At 48.6% G+C, this 15,469-nt stretch overlaps 1 protein-coding gene across 1 annotated transcript in view; it reads right to left on the minus strand.

The window, feature by feature from the left end:
- Positions 1 to 14,390: 14,390 nt before the first annotated feature.
- Positions 14,391 to 15,469, minus strand: part of LOC115122782 (catenin alpha-1-like) — a 271,073-nt gene continuing 269,994 nt past the window's right edge. Inside the window, 1 exon segment of the mRNA XM_065019987.1 lies at positions 14,391 to 15,211. Within this exon segment, the coding sequence (XP_064876059.1) occupies positions 15,134 to 15,211 (78 nt within the window). The 3' untranslated portion in view covers positions 14,391 to 15,133.

Below are 15,469 nucleotides of genomic sequence, written 5' to 3' on the forward strand. Positions count from 1 at the left end.
AGAGAGAGAGAGACAGCGAGAGAGAGAGACAGCGAGAGAGAGAGACAGCGAGAGAGAGAGAGACAGCGAGCGAGAGGCAGCGAGAGAGAGAGAGACAGCGAGCGAGAGGCAGCGAGAGAGAGAGAGAGAGAGAGACAGCGAGCGAGAGGCAGCGAGAGAGAGAGAGAGAGACAGCGAGAGAGAGACAGACAGCGAGCGAGAGAGACAGCGAGCGAGAGAGACAGCGAGCGAGAGACAGCGAGAGAGAAAGAGACAGCGAGCGAGAGAGAGACAGCGAGCGAGAGACAGCGAGAGAGAAAGAGACAGCGAGCGAGAGAGAGACAGCGAGCGAGAGAGACAGCGAGCGAGAGACAGCGAGAGAGAAAGAGACAGCGAGAGAGAGAGAGAGAGAGAGACAGCGAGCGAGAGAGAGAGAGAGAGACAGCGAGAGAGAAAGAGACAGCGAGAGAGAAAGAGACAGCGAGAGAGAGAGAGAGAGAGACAGCGAGCGAGAGAGACAGCGAGCGAGAGAGAGAGAGACAGCGAGCGAGAGAGACAGCGAGCGAGAGAGAGACAGCGCGAGCGAGAGAGACAGCGCGAGAAAGAGAGACAGCGAGAGAGAATTTGACCCGTTTTGCTGCCTCGCCTCAGCTGTCAGAGTCAAACAGTAGATTTTATAGATGTCTTGTCTACTGTGCTCTTTGCCCTCAGAGATGATACAGTCACTGTTCCGCCTCCCCACCTACTCTTCTCAGACAGGATGATGTGTCAGAAAGAGAGAGAGAGACAGCGAGATGATACAGTCACTGTTCCGCCCTCCCCACCTACTCTTCTCAGACAGGATGATGTGTCAGAAAGAGAGAGAGAGAGAGAGACAGCGAGATGATACAGTCACTGTTCCGCCTCCCCACCTACTCTTCTCAGACAGGATGATGTGTCAGAAAGAGAGAGAGAGACAGCGAGATGATACAGTCACTGTTCCGCCTCCCCACCTACTCTTCTCAGACAGGATGATGTGTCAGAAAGAGAGAGAGGGACAGCGAGATGATACAGTCACTGTTCCGCCTCCCCACCTACTCTTCTCAGACAGGATGATGTGTCAGAAAGAGAGAGAGGGACAGCGAGATGATACAGTCACTGTTCCGCCTCCCCACCTACTCTTCTCAGACAGGATGATGTGTCAGAAAGAAAGAGAGAGAGAGACAGCGAGATGATACAGTCACTGTTCCGCCTCCCCACCTACTCTTCTCAGACAGGCTTCCTTATGACGGGATGATGTGTCAGAAAGAGAGAGAGATTGGAGGGATAGAGGGGGGACAGAGGGAGAGGACGGGGGGGGAGAGGGACGGGGGAGAGAGATTGGAGGGATAGAGGGGGACAGAGGGAGAGAGATTGGAGGGATAGAGGGGGACAGAGGGAGAGAGATTGGAGGGGTAGAGGGGGACAGAGGGAGAGAGATTGGAGGGGTAGAGGGGGACAGAGGGAGAGAGATTGGAGGGATAGAGGGGGACAGAGGGAGAGAGATTTGAGGGGTAGAGGGGGACGGAGGGAGAGGGACGGGGGGGAGAGAGACGGGGGAGAGAGATTGGAGGGATAGAGGGGGACGGAGGGAGAGGGACGGGGGGAGAGAGATTGGAGGGATAGAGGGGGGACGGAGGGAGAGGGACGGGGGAGAGAGAGATGGAGGGATAGAGGGGGACAGAGGGAGAGGGACGGGGGGGAGAGATTGGAGGGATAGAGGGGTACGGAGGGATAGAGGAGGGTAAGAGTTAGTGATGAGATAAAGTAGATACTGAGAGAGAGAATGAAGAGAAACAGTTGAGAAACAACAACGATGGAGCCGACAGACGTGAGGAGCGCAGCTCCGTTTCAGTGTATGTAAGGAGCCATCTGAGCGCTAGGCCATCGCTGTGGGGACTGGTCCATTTAATAGCCTGTTAGTGGTGTAGGTTCACTGCCCCATAAAGAACACTGTAACCCTTTAATTCATGTGTTTGCCCAGTGGGGGAAACAAACAACTCCCCAAATGGCAGACTATTCCATATAGCTCTACTTTAGACCAGGGCCCATGGTGCTAGGGCTAGTTACCCATGGTGCTAGGGCTAGTTAGCCACGGTGCTAGGGCTAGTTACCCACGGTGCTAGGGTGAGTTACCCACGGTGCTAGGGCTAGTTACCCACGGTGCTAGGGCGAGTTACCCACGGTGCTAGGGCGAGTTACCCACGGTGCTAGGGTGAGTTACCCACGGTGCTAGGGCGAGTTACCCACGGTGCTAGGGCGAGTTACCCACGGTGCTAGGGCTAGTTACCCACGGTGCTAGGGTGAGTTACCCACGGTGCTAGGGCGAGTTACCCACGGTGCTAGGGCTAGTTACCCACGGTGCTAGGGCTAGTTACCCACGGTGCTAGGGCGAGTTACCCACGGTGCTAGGGTGAGTTACCCATGGTGCTAGGGCTAGTTACCCATGGTGCTAGGACTAGTTACCCACGGTGCTAGGGTGAGTTACCCATGGTGCTAGGGCTAGTTACCCATGGTGCTAGGGCTAGTTACCCACGGTGCTAGGGCTAGTTACCCACGGTGCTAGGGCTAGTTACCCACGGTGCTAGGGTGAGTTACCCACGGTGCTAGGGCTAGTTACCCACGCTGCTAGGGAAAGTTACCCACGGTGCTAGGGCTAGTTACCCATGGTGCTAGGGTGAGTTACCCATGGTGCTAGGGTGAGTTACCCACGGTGCTAGGGCTAGTTACCCATGGTGCTAGGGCTAGTTACCCACGGTGCTAGGGCTAGTTACCCACGGTGCTAGGGCTAGTTACCCATGGGGCTAGGGTGAGTTACCCATGGGGCTAGGGTGAGTTACCCATGGTGCCAGGGCTAGTTACCCACGGTGCTAGGGCTAGTTACCCATGGTGCTAGGGCTAGTTACCCATGGTGCTAGGGCTAGTTACCCACGGTCCTAGGGCTAGTTACCCATGGTTGTGGGCTAGTTACCCATGGTGCTAGGGTGAGTTACCCACACTGCAAGGGTGAGTTACCCATGGTGCTAGGGTGAGTTACCCATACTGATAGGGTGAGTTACCCATGGTGCTAGGGTGAGTTACCCATACTGCTAGGGTGAGTTACACATGTTGCTAGGGTGAGTTACCCATGGTGCTAGGGTGAGTTACCCATGGTGCTAGGGTGAGTTACCCATGGTGCTAGGGTGAGTTACCCATACTGCTAGGGTTAGTTACCCATACCGCTAGGGTTATTTACCCATACTGCTGGTGGTTAGTTACCCATACTGCTAGGGTTAGTTACCAATACTGCTAGGGTGAGTTACCCATACTGCTAGGGTTAGTTACCCATACTGCTAGGGTGAGTTACCCATACTGCTAGGGTGACAACCCATACTGCTAAGGTGAGTTACCCACAGTGCTAGGGTTAGTTACCCATAGGGCTAGGGTTAGTTACCCATACTGCTAGGGTTAGTTACCCTTACTGCTAGGGCTAGTTACCCATGGTGCTAGGGTGAGTTACCCACGGTGCTAGGGCTAGTTACTCACGGTGCTAGGGCTAGTTACCCATGGTGCTAGGGTGAGTTACCCATGGTGCTAGGGTGAGTTACCCATGGTGCTAGGGTGAGTTACCCATGGTGCTAGGGTGAGTTACCCACGGTGCTAGGGCTAGTTACCCATGGTGCTAGGGCTAGTTACCCATGGTGCTAGGGCTAGTTACCCACGGTGCTAGGGCTAGTTACCCATGGTTGTGGGCTAGTGCTCTGGATAAGAGCGTCTGCTAAATGACTTAAATGTAAATGTAAATGTAGTTACCCATGGTGCTAGGGTGAGTTACCCATGGTGCTAGGGTGAGTTACCCATACTGATAGGGTGAGTTACCCATACTGATAGGGTGAGTTACCCATACTGCTAGGGTGAGTTACACATGTTGCTAGGGTGAGTTACCCATGGTGCTAGGGTGAGTTACCCATGGTGCTAGGGTGAGTTACCCATGGTGCTCGGGTGATTTACCCATACTACTAGCGTGAGTTACCCATGGTGCTAGGGTGAGTTACCCATGGTGCTAGGGTGAGTTACCCATGGTGCTAGGGTGAGTTACACATGGTGCTAGGGTGAGTTACCCATGGTGCTAGGGTGAGTTACCCATGGTGCTAGGGTGAGTTACCCATACTGCTAGGGTGAGTTACCCATACTGCTAGGGTTAGTTATCAATACTGCTAGGGTGAGTTACCCATACTGCTAGGGTGACAACCCATACTGCTAAGGTGAGTTACCCACAGTGCTAGGGTTAGTTACCCATACTGCTAGGGTTAGTTACCCTTACTGCTAGGAATAGTTACCCACGGTGCTAGGGTGAGTTACCCACGGTGCTAGGGTGGGTTATCAATAGGGTGAGTTACCCATAGTGCTAGGGTGAGTTACCCACAGGGCTAGGGTGAGTTACCCATAGTGCTAGGGTGAGTTACCCACAGGGCTAGGGTTAGTTACCCATAGTGCTAGGGTTAGTTACCCATACTGCTAGGGTGGGTTATCAATAGGGTGAGTTACCCATAGTGCTAGGGTTAGTTACCCATACGACTAGGGTTATTTACCCATACTGCTGGTGGTTAGTTACCCATGGTGCTAGGGTTAGTTACCCATAGTGCTAGGGTGGGTTATCAATAGGGTGAGTTACCCATAGTGCTAGGGTTAGTTACCCATAGTGCTAGGGTGAGTTACCCACAGGGCTAGAGTTAGTTACCCATAGTGCTAGGGTTAGTTACCCATACTGCTAGGGTGGGTTATCAATAGGGTGAGTTACCCATAGTGCTAGGGTGAGTTATCCATAGGGCTAGGGTTAGTTATCAATAACTAATAATAATATGGGCTAGTTACCCATAGGGCCAGTGGCTAGTTACCCATAGGGTTAGTTACACATAGCGCAGGGCTAGTTACCCATAGGGTTAAGGTTAGTTACCCATAGGGTTAGTTATCCATATGACTAGTTACCCATAGTGCTAGGGTTAGTTAGCCATTTTGTTAAGGTTAGTTACCCATAGCGGTAAGGTGAGATATCCATAGCGTTAGTAACCCATAAGACTAGTGCTAGTTACCCATAGGGCAAAGGGCTAGTTACCCATAGGGCTAGAGATACTTACCCATAGGGCTGGGGTTAGTTACCCACAGGGCTAGTTACCGCTAAGGCTAGTTACCCATAGGGCAAGGGCTAGTTACCCATAAAGCTAGGGTTAGTCACCCATAGGGCTATGATAAGTTACCCACTGGGCTAGAGATACTTACCCACAGGGCTAGAGATACTTACCCACGGGGCTAGAGATACTTACCCACAGGGTTAGTTACCCATAGGGCTGGGGTTAATTACCCACAGGGTTAGTTAGCCACAGGGTTAGTTACCCATAGGGCTGGGGTTAATTACCCACAGGGTTAGTTAGCCACAGGGTTAGTTACCCATAGGGCTGTGGTTAATTACCCACAGGGTTAGTTACCCATAGGGCTGGGGTTAATTACCCACAGGGTTAGTTAGCCACAGGGTTAGTTACCCATAGGGCTGGGGTTAATTACCCACTGGGCTAGAGATACTTACCCACAGGGCTAGTTACCCATAGGGCTGGGGTTAATTACCCACAGGGTTAGTTACCCATAGGGCTGGGGTTAATTACCCACAGGGCTAGTTACCCATAGGGCTGGGGTTAATTACCCACAGGGCTAGTTACCCCTAGAGATACTTACCCATAGGGCTAGGGTTAGTTACCCACAGGGCTAGTTACCGCTAGGGCTAGGGTTAGTTACCCACAGGGCTAGTTACTTACCCATAGGGCTAGGGTTAGTTACCCACTGGGCTAGAGATACTTACCCATAGGGTTAGTTACCCACAGGGTTAGTTACCCACAGGGCTAGTTACCCCTAGGGCTAGTTACCCATAGGGCTAGTTACCGCTAGGGCTAGTTACTTACCCATAGGGCTAGGGTTAGTTACCCACTGGGCTAGAGATACTTACCCATAGGGTTAGTTACCCACAGGGCTAGTTACCAGCAGGGCTAGTTACCCACAGGGCTAGGGTTAGTTACCCACAGGGTTAGTTACCTACAGGGCTAGAGATACCTACCCATAGGGCTAGGTATCCATAGACCGAGAGCTAGTTACGCATAGGGCTAGTTACCCATAGGATTAGTCACCCATAAGGTTTTAGGCCTGGTTTCCCAAAAGCATCTTTAAGTCTAAGTTGATCATTAGAACCTTCGGAGGACCATCCATAAACATCCAAGCAGTTTCCCAAAAAAACATCTTTATCAGCGGTGCACTTGAAAACGCTCGTAATCTAACGCCTCAGACGACTCATAGGACAAGCTAATAAGCGCGTCATGAGATGAGAGTTTTTTTTCTGTTGCCCTCCCACGTCACTTCATACACAGAAGACGATACACCCTGCTAAACATAGAATCACATGGTTCATCCATCCGTCTGTTCACTGATCATTTCAGAACAGAGCTGACTACCAATAAAGTTGTCAGTGTCTTCGTAATTGATACAAACAAGCAACATAAAAATAATATGGTTAAAATGAAAAGCCAGATGACTGCATTTATATAAAAATACAGTTTTTCGGTCAGATTGAAACACATTTCATGTTCAAATCAATTGAGATCTATTTTGTTCCTTGTGGACTACTGTCTAATTTGTCTCAATATACACTACTCAAAAAAAATGAAGTGAACACTAAAATAACACACATCCTAGATCTGAATGAATGAAATATTCTTATTAAATACTTTTTTCTTTACATAGTTGAATGTGCTGACAACAAAATCACACAAAAAAATGATCAATGGAAATCAAATGTATCAACCCATGGAGGGTCTGGATTTGGAGTAACACTCAAAATTAAAGTGGAAAACCACACTACAGGCTGATCCAACTTTGATGTAATGTCCTTAAAACAAGTCAAAATGAGGCTCAGTAGTGTGTGTGGCCTCCACGTGCCTGTATGACCTCCCTACAACGCCTGGGCATGCTCCTGATGAGGTGGTGGGTGGTCTCCTGAGGGATCTCCTCCCAGACCTGGACTAAAGCATCCGCCAACTCCTGGACAGTCTATGGTGCAACGTGGCGTTGGTGGATGGAGTGAGACATGATGTCCCAGATGTGCTCAATTGGATTCAGGTCTGGGGAACGGGCGGGCCAGTCCATAGCATCAATGCCTTCCTCTTGCAGGAACTGCTGACACACTCCAGCCACATGAGGTCTAGCATTGTCTTGCATTAGGAGGAACCCAGGGCCAACCGCACCAGCATATGGTCTCACAAGGGGTCTGAGGATCTCATCTCGGTACCTAACGGCTGTCAGGCTACCTCTGGCGAGCACATGGAGGGCTGTGCGGCCCCCCAAAGAAATGCCACCCCACACCATGACTGACCCACCGCCAAACCGGTCATACTGGAGGATGTTGCAGGCAGCAGAACGTTCTCCACGGCATCTCCAGACAGTCACGTTTGTCACGTGCTCAGTGTGAACCTGCTTTCATCTGTGAAGAGCACAGGGTGCCAGTGGCGAATTTGCCAATCTTGGTGTTCTCTGGCAAATGCCAAACGTCCTGCACGGTGTTGGGCTGTAAGCACAACCCCCACCTGTGGACGTCGGGCCCTCATTCCACCCTCATGGAGTCTGTTTCTGATCAGACACATGCACATTTATGGCCTGGTGGAGGTCAGTTTGCAGGGCTCTGGCAGTGCTCCTCCTTGCACAAAGGCGGAGGTAGCGGTCCTGCTGCTGGGTTGTTGCCTTCCTACGGCCTCCTCCACATCTCCTAATGTACTGGCCTGTCTCCTGGTTGCGCCTCCATGCTCTGGACACTACACTGACAGACACAGCAAACGTTCTTGCCACAGCTCGTATTGATGTGCCATCCTGGATGAGCTGCACTACCTGAGCCACTTGTGTGGGTTGTAGACTCCGTCTCATGCTACCACTAGAGTGAAAGCACCGCCAGCATTCAAAAGAGACCAAAACATCAGCCAGGAAGCATAGGAACTGAGAAGTGGTCTGTGGTCACCACCTGCAGAACCACTCCTTTAATGGGGGTGTCTTGCTAATTGCCTATAATTTCCACCTGTTGTCTATTCCATTTGCACAACAGCATGTGACATTTATTGTCAATCAGTGTTGCTTCCTAAGTGGACAGTTTGATTTCACAGAAGTGGGATTGACTTGGAGTTACATTGTGTTGTTTCAGTGTTACCTTTATTTTTTTTGAGCAGTGTATTTCATGATGTGTAGCCCAACGTCTCAAATCTGTGATACAGTGAAAAATAAGAATAAGCCGCCGCGATATTTGCAGCCATAGGTGATAATAGGACCTGATCCGTGATCAGTATTGTGTAATAACTATAAAATAATAAGGTAAGATTTGAATGGATCAATGTGATCTGAGAGCAGCGCTCCTTTTCCTTCGTTACCATCGGTGTTGACAAACGCTCTAAACGGCACACTTCAAGACAATTCTCGCTGAGGGTTCTGGGAAACGCATGTTACATGTGTAACCTTTATTTAACCAGGCAAGTCGGTTTAAGAAAAAAAAAAATCTTATTTACAATGACGGCCTAGGAACAATAGAGTTAAACTGCCTTGTCAGGGGGCAGAACAATTTTGTACCTTGTCAGCTCAGGGATTCGATCCAGCAACCTTTTGGTTAACTCTAACCACTAGTCTACCTACCACCCCTCCACTCTAACCACTAGTCTACCTACCACCCCTCCACTCTAACCACTAGTCTACCTACCACCCCTCCACTCTAACCACTAGTCTACCTACCACCCCTCCACTCTAACCACTAGTCTACCTACCACCCCTCCACTCTAACCACTACGCTACCTGCCGCCAACATCTTCGGCCGATGTTGGAAAGCTGCATCTTTAAAAACCCATCACTATTGGTGAAGTGGGCCCTGAGCCCTAGTGCACTAAATAGGGAATAAGCATTTCTCATGATATACAGCCTCCACTACCATAGACCTACAGACATTGAAAATAAACACAACTTCCCCGTTAGAATAGGAAAGAAAAGTTAATGTCTTAGCAGCCTGTAGTGACAGGAGTGTTGTAGATGTACTGGAGAGAATCCTATTACAACAACCTATAGTGACAGGAGTGTTGTAGATGTACTGGAGAGAATCCTGACTATTACAACAACCTATAGTGACAGGAGTGTTGTAGATGTACTGGAGAGAATCCTATTACAACAACCTATAGTGACAGGAGTGTTGTAGATGTACTGGAGAGAATCCTGACTATTACAACAACCTATAGTGACAGGAGTGTTGTAGATGTACTGGAGAGAATCCTATTACAACAACCTATAGTGACAGGAGTGTTGTAGATGTACTGGAGAGAATCCTGACTATTACAACAACCTATAGTGACAGGAGTGTTGTAGATGTACTGGAGAGAATCCTATTACAACAACCTATAGTGACAGGAGTGTTGTAGATGTACTGGAGAGAATCCTGACTATTACAACAACCTATAGTGACAGGAGTGTTGTAGATGTACTGGAGATAATCCTATTACAACAACCTATAGTGACAGGAGTGTTGTAGATGTACTGGAGAGAATCCTATTACAACAACCTATAGTGACAGGAGTGTTGTAGATGTACTGGAGAGAATCCTGACTATTACAACAACCTATAGTGACAGGAGTGTTGTAGATGTACTGGAGAGAATCCTGACTATATTTTAAGTCATTAGACGTAGTGACAGAGACAAGACCTGATCATAAAATCAAGAGTTATACATGAACACAAGCGAAGGGAAGTGTGCATCCTAAAATGTCACCCTATTTCCCCCCCAACTAGTGCACTACTGTTGTCATTTGGGAAGCAGGCAAGGAGTGAGTTCAACTCGGACGACTTGAAAAGTAGACGGCAGTAGCAGAATGAGACAGACAGACAGGCGGGCGACAGGGAATCATTTATTCATTATAAAGTGAAAGCCGGGAACATGAATATGTAAAACAGAGTGTGTCTCCTAGTTCTCAAATTTAAAAAAAACAAAAGTTCAAAAAAACAACGTCCGCGGCAAATATAACGTGACCACTTCAGTCCCAAATGCCGCCCGATTCCCTACGGCTGCCTAGTCCAAAGGAGGTGTACTACCTAGGGAATAGGAAGGCATTTGAGAGTCCTCTTTATTCTCTCACCACAAAAAAGGGGGATTTGGATCATAACGAGAATCATCCATCTACTACCCACTGCAACAAAGAAATAACACCACAGCAGCCCAAAGTAACACTCAAACAAGCTAAAAACACAAACCAATATTCTGTCCATCTGCCGCCGTGCCCCAACGTGACCCTCCTCTATGTTTAGAAACAGGCTAGCATCGCAGCATGAAGACCCAAAGGGGCCCTGTTTTAAAGAAATAAACCCACCACACTGCCCAACCTACATACTGTACTGAGCTGTTATATGATCTAGGATGAGTCCCAAATGGGACCCTATTCCCTTATATAGAGCACTATTCACTTCCAGTCGTGCAATATAAAGGAATTAGGGTTCCACTTGGAATGGGATGTTGTCTATGCTGATGGAACAACAAGCTAACATCACAGCTAACACTTCCACATTACCTTCCACTGCTTTAACTAATTCATGGAAAAAGCTTCTCACTAGTTCTCTCTTCCCCTCCTCCACCACCCCTCTCCTCCTCTACTCCCTCCTCCACCTCTCCCCCTACCACCCACCTCCTCCCCCTCTACCACCCACCTCCCTCCCCCTCTACCACCCACCTCCCTCCCCCTCTACCACCCACCTCCCTCCCCCTCTACCACCCACCTCCCTCCCCCTCTACCACCCACCTCCCTCCCCCTCTACCACCCACCTCCCTCCCCTCTACCACCCACCTCCTCCCCTCTACCACCCACCCCATCCCACCCCCTCAGCAGCAGAGCTAGGAGGAGGAATATTGATCAGACTATCTAGCTGCTTAGCCCCTGGGCAGTGGCCCAAACGACAACCCTATAAAGTTCTGCTCAGATGTAGTGCACTAAAAAGGGAAGAGGGTTAAGGGTGGCATTTAGGACGCACAGCGGTCTCATTGACAGTCGATGGGAGCCCGTACGCCCTGGTGAACAAAGTTATTCTATTCACCAGACCCCCTCTACAGCCTAGTCTATTCACCAGACCCCCTCTACAGCCTGGTCTATTCACCAGACCCACTCTACAGCCTGGTCTATTCACCAGACCCACTCTACAGCCTGGTCTATTCACCAGACCCCCTCTACAGCCTGGTCTATTCACCAGACCCCCTCTACAGCCTGGTCTATTCACCAGACCCCCTCTACAGCCTGGTCTATTCACCAGACCCCCTCTACAGCCTAGTCTATTCACCAGACCCCCTCTACAGCCTGGTCTATTCACCAGACCCCCTCTACAGCCTGGTCTATTCACCAGACCCCCTCTACAGCCTGGTCTATTCACCAGACCCCCTCTACAGCCTGGTCTATTCACCAGACCCCTCTACAGCCTGGTCTATTCACCAGACCCCCTCTACAGCCTGGTCTATTCACCAGACCCCCTCTACAGCCTGGTCTATTCACCAGACCCCCTCTACAGCCTGGTCTATTCACCAGACCCCCTCTACAGCCTGGTCTATTCACCAGACCCCCTCTACAGCCTGGTCTATTCACCAGACCCCCACTACAGCCTGGTCTATTCACCAGACCCCCTCTACAGCCTGGTCTATTCACCAGACCCCCTCTACAGCATGGTCTATTCACCAGACCCCCTCTACAGCCTGGTCTATTCACCAGACCCCCTCTACAGCCTGGTCTATTCACCAGACCCCCTCTACAGCCTGGTCTATTCACCAGACCCCCTCTACAGCCTCACTGACTTATCAAACACTCTTGATATTGAGCCGGGTGTGTCAGCTCATTTCATGATTTTTATTGACTGTGTGTGAAGTCCCCTGGGCTTGTGTTACGTATTAAACCAGAAGGCTGGCAGAGAATGATTGTTCTCTCCGTTAGCTTTGGCTTGCTGCATCCAGTGAGGCACGCAAGACCTCATCCAGACTACTCTTTAAAACCTGGGGGGGGGGTTACGACAGGGAAAACAACACCTCATCCAGACTACTCTTTAAAACCTGGGGGTAACGACAGGGAAAACAAGACCTCATCCAGACTACTATTTAAAACCTGGGGGGTAACGACAGGAAAACAAGACCTCATCCAGACTACTATTTAAAACCTGGGGGGGTAACGACAGGGAAAACAAGACCTCATCCAGACTACTATTTAAAACCTGGGGGTAACGACAGGGAAAACACCTCATCCAGACTACTATTTAAAACCTGGGGGGGGGGTAACGACAGGAAAACACCTCATCCAGACTACCATTTAAAACCTGGGGGGAGGGTTACGACAGGGAAAACAAGACCTCATCCAGACTACTATTTAAAACCTGGGGGGTAACGACAGGAAAACACCTCATCCAGACTACTATTTAAAACCTGGGGGGTAACGACAGGGAAAACACCTCATCCAGACTACTATTTAAAACCTGGGGGGGGGGGGTAACGACAGGGAAAACAAGACCTCATCCAGACTACTATTTAAAACCTGGGGGTAACGACAGGGAAAACACCTCATCCAGACTACTATTTAAAACCTGGGGGGGTAACGACAGGGAAAACAAGACCTCATCCAGACTACTATTTAAAACCTGGGGGGGTAACGACAGGAAAACAACACCTCATCCAGACTACTATTTAAAACCTGGGGGGGGAGGGGGTAACGACAGGGAAAACAAGACCTCATCCAGACTACTATTTAAAACCTGGGGGGGGGGGGTAACGACAGGGAAAACACCTCATCCAGACTACTATTTAAAACCTGGGGGGTAACGACAGGGAAAACAAGACCTCATCCAGACTACTATTTAAAACCTGGGGGGGTAACGACAGGGAAAACAAGACCTCATCCAGACTACTATTTAAAACCTGGGGGGGGGGGTAACGACAGGGAAAACAACACCTCATCCAGACTACTATTTAAAACCTGGGGGGGGGGGGGTAACGACAGGGAAAACAACACCTCATCCAGACTACTATTTAAAACCTGGGGGAGGGGGTAACGACAGGAAAACAAGACCTCATCCAGACTACTATTTAAAACCTGGGGGGGGGTAACGACAGGGAAAACAAGACCTCATCCAGACTACTATTTAAAACCTGGGGGTAACGACAGGGAAAACAACACCTCATCCAGACTACTATTTAAAACCTGGGGGAGGGGGTAACGACAGGGAAAACAAGACCTCATCCAGACTACTATTTAAAACCTGGGGGTAACGACAGGGAAAACAAGACCTCATCCAGACTACTATTTAAAACCTGGGGGGGGTAACGACAGGGAAAACACCTCATCCAGACTACTATTTAAAACCTGGGGGGAGGGGGTAACGACAGGGAAAACAAGACCTCATCCAGACTACTATTTAAAACCTGGGGGGGTAACGACAGGGAAAACAAGACCTCATCCAGACTACTATTTAAAACCTGGGGGGGTAACGACAGGGAAAACAAGACCTCATCCAGACTACTATTTAAAACCTGGGGGGGTAACGACAGGGAAAACAACACCTCATCCAGACTACTATTTAAAACCTGGGGGGGGGGGGTAACGACAGGGAAAACAAGACCTCATCCAGACTACTATTTAAAACCTGGGGGTAACGACAGGGAAAACAAGACCTCATCCAGACTACTATTTAAAACCTGGGGGTAACGACAGGGAAAACAACACCTCATCCAGACTACTATTTAAAACCTGGGGGGGGGGGGTAACGACAGGGAAAACAACACCTCATCCAGACTACTCTTTATCCTGCTAACTGTTCCAAATGTCTGAACTGAATTTGGTAAAAGGGCTCTTATGTCCTCTGCGCCATCGTCTTGGAACACCTTACCAAATACTTTTAAACTGGAACAACTTGTCCCGATTGGTCTTTTTAAAATCACGGATGAAGGATTTTTAATTAACTAAAACATTTACAGTTCCAAATGTCAAAGAGGACAACAGAAACAGATTCACTGAACTTAAAAAACACTCAATAATGACTATTCACTGTTACTATAGCAATCAGACCCGGGGGTGTGGTCTATGGTCAACATATCACGGCTAAGGGCTGTTCTTAAGCACGACACAACGCAGAGTGCCTGGATACAGCCCTTAGCCGTGATATATTGGCCGTATACCACAAACCCCCGAGGTGTCTTATTGCTGTACCAATTAGAGCAGTAAAAACACATGTATTTTTCATAACCGTGGTATACGGTCTGATATACAAACAGCTTTCAGCCAATCAGCATTCAGGGTTGAAACCACCCAGTGTATAATAAGTATGAAGTGATACGACACTAAAACATCAAACTTTTATTAGACATCGAGATGGAAAAAAAAATCAACGTAAACAAAGTTTAAAAACCAAAGCTTCACCAGAGTAATGAGACAATAGAGACGGTTCAGAGTGGAAAGACCCATCTGATCTACACTATTATATATACGGCACACAGTGGAATACCCTCCAATACCCTCCCACCGGGTCACGCAATTGTAAAATATGTTAGAATGTAATTCTATAAAATACACAGGGGCATCTCACATCACAGGTTAGGGGGTAGAGGGGGTCAGGGGTCAAAAAAAATGATTAGTTGTCAGAATTAAATCTTACAGTATTACAATGAAACCATCTTTCTCATACCAACATTGGAATAAAATCAAAACAAAGTATATGAGGGAAAAAGGCCCCTTTTGCTTCGTTTTCCCACTAGAGACGTCATATGATAGGATAGAAACAGAGCAAGCAGAATGCAGTCGTTTGATTGAAACAATAAGACTGTTAAGAGGAGAGAGAGCTCAGTGGTCCACCTTAGTGAGTCTGTATAGAGACATCAGGTCAAACCAGACAGCTGGACTAGACCAGGGAAAGGAAAAGAGGAATGATTTCCAAACTATTCTTAATCTTATTTTCTCACTCTTTCTATTTTTGTGACAAGACAAAAAAAAGGAAAAAAAAAAGAGTCTCCAACCATCCAACTAGCTTGCTATCCCCAACCCTGTAGCTCCACCTCCTCTCCCCTGACCAACGGACTGCTCCATCTCTAGATGCTATCCATGGCTTTGAACTCGCTGAGGGCCTGGACAGGGTTGATGTGCTTCTTTTGGGATGACCTCTTGACCTAAAAAAAAAGAAGAGAAGATCGTATTTTAAAAATGTCTGTTTTCTTAGAAATGTGTCATGATTAAATCTCCTTACAGGCCATAAAAAAAATAAATAAAAAAACGACTGGTAATTTACATGAGAAACATATAAAGGCTGGTTTCCCGGATACAGATGAAGCCTAGTCCTGGAATGAAAGCTTTTTAAGACAAGAGGATTATACAAGTGATTAAAGCTGGAATCGTTAGCGGGGAAACGACCACGTCCGTTTGAGATT

This window comes from Oncorhynchus nerka, linkage group LG6 (genome assembly GCF_034236695.1).
Source record: "Oncorhynchus nerka isolate Pitt River linkage group LG6, Oner_Uvic_2.0, whole genome shotgun sequence".
NCBI lineage: Eukaryota > Metazoa > Chordata > Actinopteri > Salmoniformes > Salmonidae > Oncorhynchus > Oncorhynchus nerka.